Source organism: Nycticebus coucang, chromosome 15, assembly GCF_027406575.1.
Source record: "Nycticebus coucang isolate mNycCou1 chromosome 15, mNycCou1.pri, whole genome shotgun sequence".
Classification (NCBI taxonomy): Eukaryota; Metazoa; Chordata; class Mammalia; order Primates; family Lorisidae; genus Nycticebus; species Nycticebus coucang.
The window spans coordinates 13347025-13353024 of NC_069794.1; the positions used below are offsets into that span (position 1 = coordinate 13347025).

At 40.2% G+C, this 6000-nt stretch overlaps 1 protein-coding gene across 20 annotated transcripts in view; it reads left to right on the forward strand.

Annotated features, from left to right (window-relative positions):
- Positions 1 to 2496, forward strand: part of DOCK9 (dedicator of cytokinesis 9) — a 288860-nt gene extending 286364 nt beyond the window's left edge. For all 20 annotated transcript variants that reach the window (XM_053563270.1, XM_053563264.1, XM_053563279.1 and 17 more), the window contains one exon: positions 1225 to 2496. In XM_053563270.1, coding sequence (XP_053419245.1) covers positions 1225 to 1347 — 123 coding nt within the window. In that variant the 3' untranslated portion in view covers positions 1348 to 2496. The remainder of the gene's footprint in view (positions 1 to 1224) is intronic.
- Positions 2497 to 6000: the final 3504 nt, after the last annotated feature.

Genomic DNA, 6000 nt, shown 5'->3' on the forward strand with positions numbered 1-6000 from the left:
GGCTTTGTTTGCTCCTACATTACTGCCTTTTTGTTGTGCAAAGTGGAGACCAGCGTCGTTTGTGTTAGATGTCCTGTCATGACGATGTAGTTAGGAAATTTCCCTTGCAGGAAACGAACTTCTATGTGAGCTCTAACGTACTTGCTTTTTTTTCCTCCTCCATGCTAACACATTTAGATGGGATGGTAATGTCATTTTTTAATATTGTTTTTCTGATAAACTAACTCGTTATTACTGAGTTTGAGCATCTGTAGCGTTGGCATGATGACAGTGCAGAGGAAAACAGCCCTTTCGTGGACATTTTACAAAGTAGAAAAACTTGAAATGATCAGAGAAATGAATGTGTGAATAACTAAGCAGATGGAGAAGCTCTCATGGGAATACATTTTTGGAGAAAACTTGAGATCTTTTCTGTGGAGCCTCCAGATTCCTTTAGAACAAAAATTTAATCAATAGGTGCCAGCACTCAGCACTAGGAAAGATGAAAGTAGGAAGAGGCGATGGGCTGAAATGTTGAACTCCCAGGTGGCACAGACATTTGATGCAGTACTTTGCTCTCGGCTGTATCTTGAACTTTCATTGTGTCAACAGCTGTGAAGATTGAGCCCCTCTGAACTTGGAAGCAAAACGGGTAGTGGCAGGGATAGCCTTGCTTTTGGTGCTTCCAGGGGACCCTGTGTGTGTGTGTTCTTCTGAATCTCCACCTGGCTAGTGTCAAGACTTTTAATCCCCAGATTCCTCCCAGGCACCACTGGGATGGGATGGTGCATGTTGAGGGCGAAGGGTAGCAGGCCTCTCTTTCCCAAGATTAAATCTGTAAGACCCTGAGAAAAGGAGCCAGGAGAGAAACACAAATGCTCCAAATTCATTTTAAAAGACTTTCTCAAGGGAAAAGGGCTAGGTTTTGTGCCTGTCAAGCACATACGTGTAAGATAGACCTCAAGTTGCCTTCTGATGCTGTGAGTCTAGAAGGCTGTGCATTCACTAATTCATAAAGGAAACAAAACATGCCGTGCCATTCTTGACTTTCTCCTTACAATCCTCATCTGAAAACAGTCATTTACTAGATAAGTCATTTACTGGATAAGCTTGTCCACCCCCAAAGCCAAGCTAAATGGGCCCACCATTACTCACAATAATGGAGTGACTGTTGGGTGCTGATTCTTTGAGAAATGTCTGCCTGGGGCCTTCCACTTTGATAACACTGTGTTTCTGTGCCTCAAGATCTGCGCCCTGGAGGAGAAGGCAAGCGTTTTACCCAACTCCCTTCACATCTTCAATGCCATCAGCGGGACCCCAACAAGCACAATGGTTCATGGAATGACCAGCTCGTCCTCAGTGGTGTGACCATGCTTCATGGGCCACGTAGGGGACTTGCTTTCTAGTTTGCAAACTCAGGATGATTTCCTAAAGCTAATCACTGGGGAGATCAAGCACCGGGAGAAGCCAAGAGGAGTAAGAGAGAAAGGAGAGAGAGGACTGTGTTGTTTCTCAGCAGATTTTTCTACAGATGATGTAAGAGGATGCACCTATTTTTTTAAATCTCACTGGCAATATTCCAAGTTTTCATTGTGTCTTAACAGAGGCATGTGGTAGACACTTTTAAGCTGGAGTTCCATTTTATTCTTTCTTACAGAGTAGTATTAAAATAAGCGGCCTGAAGAAAAGGTGTTTCAGAATGTACATGGTAGAGAGAGCAGCACTGAAGCTGAGGCCTCAGGGGCCACATTTTGCCTCTAGGCTGAGCTGGAAAATCTTAAAAATATCCCCTCCCCCGCCCCACCCATGGTATATTCAGGTTGAATACAAAAACTATTTTTGTGACTAGTTTTTGATGACCCAAGGGAAACTGACCGTTGTAATTTTTGTACCAGTGAACCAGGAGATTTAGTGCTTTTATACTCACTTCCTTGCATTTAAAAAATATGAAAGCTTAAGAAACTATGTGAGCTTAAAACTAGTCAAGCAATTTAGCACCAAAGGCCTGTATTAATAAACACAACTATGCTAAAAAGTTAAAAGTAGTATGGTATATTGTGATGTACATATAGTTTGTTAATACAGTCTCAGTGTTCTGTACATACCTGTATTATTACGTTTCTACATTTTTTAATACATCAGCTTCTGAGTTAAGTTTAATTGTGACAGATTTGTGTTGTTCTTAGTATATGCAGTACACTGCACTGTTGTATTCTTGTACATAAAAGAAGTGCAATATGGAGATGTATACAGTCTTTGCTATATTGGGTTTATAGACGGTTTTAAAACTTTCGTCATTTTGCCAAAATGGTGGAGTATGTCATTGGTGAATTATAAATCCTGTGGTGAATGGTGGTATAATTTAAAGCTTTCACCATGTTATATTTTCTTTGAAGATATTAATTTAGTAATTTTATATTTGGGAAAATAAAGGTTTTTAATTTTATTTAACTGGGATCACTGCCCTGCTGTAATTAAACATTCTGTATCACATCTGTATTAAAATAACCTTGCTGATCTTCCGGGAGTGACTGCTGGGTGTTTATTCTTTTGCAGTGATAAGATGATCAGGGTGCCAAGAAGTTTGGAGTGAAATCACATGGTATCTGAAATTGTCTTTAAAACACTTGAGGGGGAACAGAAAGAGGGTGGGTAGATAAGACCAACAAAATGTTGGTAATTGTTGAAGCTGAAGTTGGGTGCATGGGGAATCATAAAGCCTATTTTTCTGCTTTTGTGGACATTTCCATGATACATATTTCAAAAGGCAGGTCTGGGGTTTATTTATTCCAGAAGACTGGATGAGAGCTTTGTGCCGTGGTCTGGCTCAGAATTTAACAGTTATCCCCATATGCACAGTATTACCTCTGGCTTTCCCTCTTTATCTATAGCAAGGCTTCCTTCTTTATCATCTCCCCCACTGAGAGGAATATGGGACAAGAAATCCCCTAATGGGAGCAAGTGGTCATTTATCCCAGCAGTGCATGGGCAGCCCCCCTCCCACTCCAGGCCCCATACCACCACAAGCTGTGAACTGGATCAGGTGGTGGCTCAGATCACAGGTGCCAGTCCTACCTTAGGTGTGCTCAGTGGTCCCAGCAGACAGGGCAGTTCCTGTCACTCAGCTCCATGTAGTTCCAGTGATGGAAGAAGAGGAAACTTCCTACAAAAAAATAAAACAGCTGGTTTTTCTACTTTGAAGTAGACTGCTGTCATTTTACATGACCTGTTAAAAAACTATGATGCCACAAACTCCATGAGCTCCCAGTAGCCAAGACTCTTTAGTGTCTGAAGCATTCTCTGTTTTTTAATGATAAGGAGAAGAGGTCCTGAAGAAGATGTGAAGGATTGTGGTGACTCACTAGAGTTTGCAGCCCATTCATTAAGCCATTCACACTTGGGGCTTGAGGGAAGTCTGGGTGTTAAGTTTGCTCTAGGTCTCTGACATCCCAGCCCAGGGTAATATCTGTCAACTCCAGTGTCATGGTGTAGTCAGAAGAGTCTGTCACTGAGCTGGATTTTCTAGTCATAAATGCCTCATTTAGAAGCCATAAAATTCAAGTCACCATATAGTAAGATGTAAATAAAAGTCTAGAAAGCGTTTATGTCAGATAAGATTGTTTGGAAGGTGGCTATGTCTCACTTAGAGAAACTAAGAGAAAATGGAGAAAGGAACCTTCCCCAAGTTGGAACATTCTCTGTGGACCCCCCAGAGGAGCACATTTGTATCAGTTAAAAATCTCAATTAGTTCATGTACATAAATTTAATTTCTGTATAAAGTTACATGTTAATTTTGCAATTTCTTGGGTAATTTTGTATTGATAATTTTTAGTAAATTTTGGAATTTTTTCTGTAGATTACACATTTTTTTTAATTGGGGTAAAATACAGGGTGTCACCAAAATCACCATGCAATATGGAAGATGGGAACTTGTAGCTGAATGTACCTTTGTTTACAAAATATTCATGACCAACACATAGAGAATATTTTGTAAATATTTTATGAGATTTTATAATGAATGTTTTGTAAATAAAGGTCCATTTACCTCCAGTTTCCCATTTTCCCCGTGTAATGGTGGCTTTTGGAACACCCTGTATGTGTTACATAAAATTTACCATTTCAACTAGTTTAAGCATACAGTTCAGTGGCTTTAAGGACTCGCATTGTGAACCCATCACCACCATCCACCTCTAGAACTTTGCCATCCTCCCAAACTGAAACACTGTCACTATGAAACAATAACTCCCAAACCCCCTTCCTTGGGAATGATGTTTTTGAGGTATCTTGGAATTAAAATGCTAGTTAATACCTCATCAGGGATATTCGCTCCCTGGGACGCAGTAGCTCTCCGTGGTGTGCACAGATAGAGTTAGCGCCTTGCATGGAAGGCGGCTGTGGGAGGAAGTGCACAAAACCGAAAGGTAACCCGAATGAACGGGGAAAAATAACCACAGGGAACTCTTTAATCACAGGCTGAGTTTCCCTTGTAGAAACTCCATTCAGAAACGACTGGATTTCCGTCAGTAGAAAATTGTTTCGCAGGGGTCCTCAAACTACGGCCCACGGGCCACATGCGGTGGTGTGATTGTATTTGTTCCCGTTTTATTTTTTTACTTCAAAATAAGATATGTGCAGTGTGCATAGGAATTTGTTCATAGGTTTTTTTTTTTTAAACTACAGTCCGGCCCTCCAACAGTCTGAGGGACACTGAACTGGCCCCCTGTTTAAAAAGTTTGAGGGCCTCTGAACTATAGTATATCCCCACAGTGGAATACTATGTTCCTGTGAAAAGAATTTAGAAATACCTCTGTGAACTAAAAAGGGGTGATCTTTAGGTTATAAAAGAAAAATTTAACAGCTTCGTGGAGGCATAGCTGATAATCCCAAACCCTGTGTTTAATTTGTACAATTTGATGAGACGCAACATGTGCATACCCTAGTGAGAACACCACCACAGTCGAGATGATAAACAGCTGTCACCTGCAAAAGCAGAAGTTCCCTGGTATCTTGTGTGTGTTGGGGGGGGGGGGGGATTGTAAAAACACAAGATCTGTTCTCTGAGCAAAATTTTAAGTGCACCATACCATATTGCTAACTATAGGCAAAAATCATTTTATTATAGTTGTTACCTATATGAGGGAGAGGGCATGACTTAGGGGACAGAATTGAACAATAAACTTGTCCAGCCTCATTTGCACTATAGATTTGGCTTTAGCACCATGTAGATATTTATATAATTATTAAAGTGAATTTGGTAATTCCTAACTTGAAAGCAAATTGACCTCCCCATATGTCAAGTTGGTAGCATAAATACAGAAAGGGATTATTTCAAACAACTTTTAAGATACAAGAATTTCACTGTGCATTTTTAGTGGGACTTGTCATAAAAATAAAGAAGAGTGACAATGATAAAAGCTATTTTTAGTAATTGTTCTGTTGGTGGAAGTGTTGTGTTGTTTTCATGAGATGGTACCGTTATTCTGAGATGGTCCCAGAGACAGTAAGTAAGTACTTATATGTTGGTGTCATTGGAAACCAGGTTTTTGACATGTAAGAAGAAAAAATGCATTTTTTTAAATCATGGGGATTAAATTAAAACTCTTTAATTCTGGATTTGATATGGAAATGCCTGTTTGGACTCATGATCTTTTTTATCTTAAACACATTTATTTCCTAACTTATTCACTGAAAGACCTAAAAACAATAATCAACCCAGCAGCTAGTGAAGCTCTAGTGCCCAGTGAGATCCTTGGAGAAGGGCCAATTGTTGCCAATTCAGGGAAGAATTTGTCATGAGCATCTTTTCACACTGGGCTTGGGGTTGTGGGGCTTTGCTGGCAGGGCCACGTGGGCTCATGGCAGGAGGATTTAAAGAACCCCCTGCTTGCTAGGTGTAGGGTGAGTGTCGGTAAGAATAATAGTGGTGGACTGAAAGGTTCCATTAAATCCAGGAGTTCATAATGGTACTAGAAAAAAAGAAAACTGATTAGTAAACTATTGAAGGAGTTGATACTGCCAAG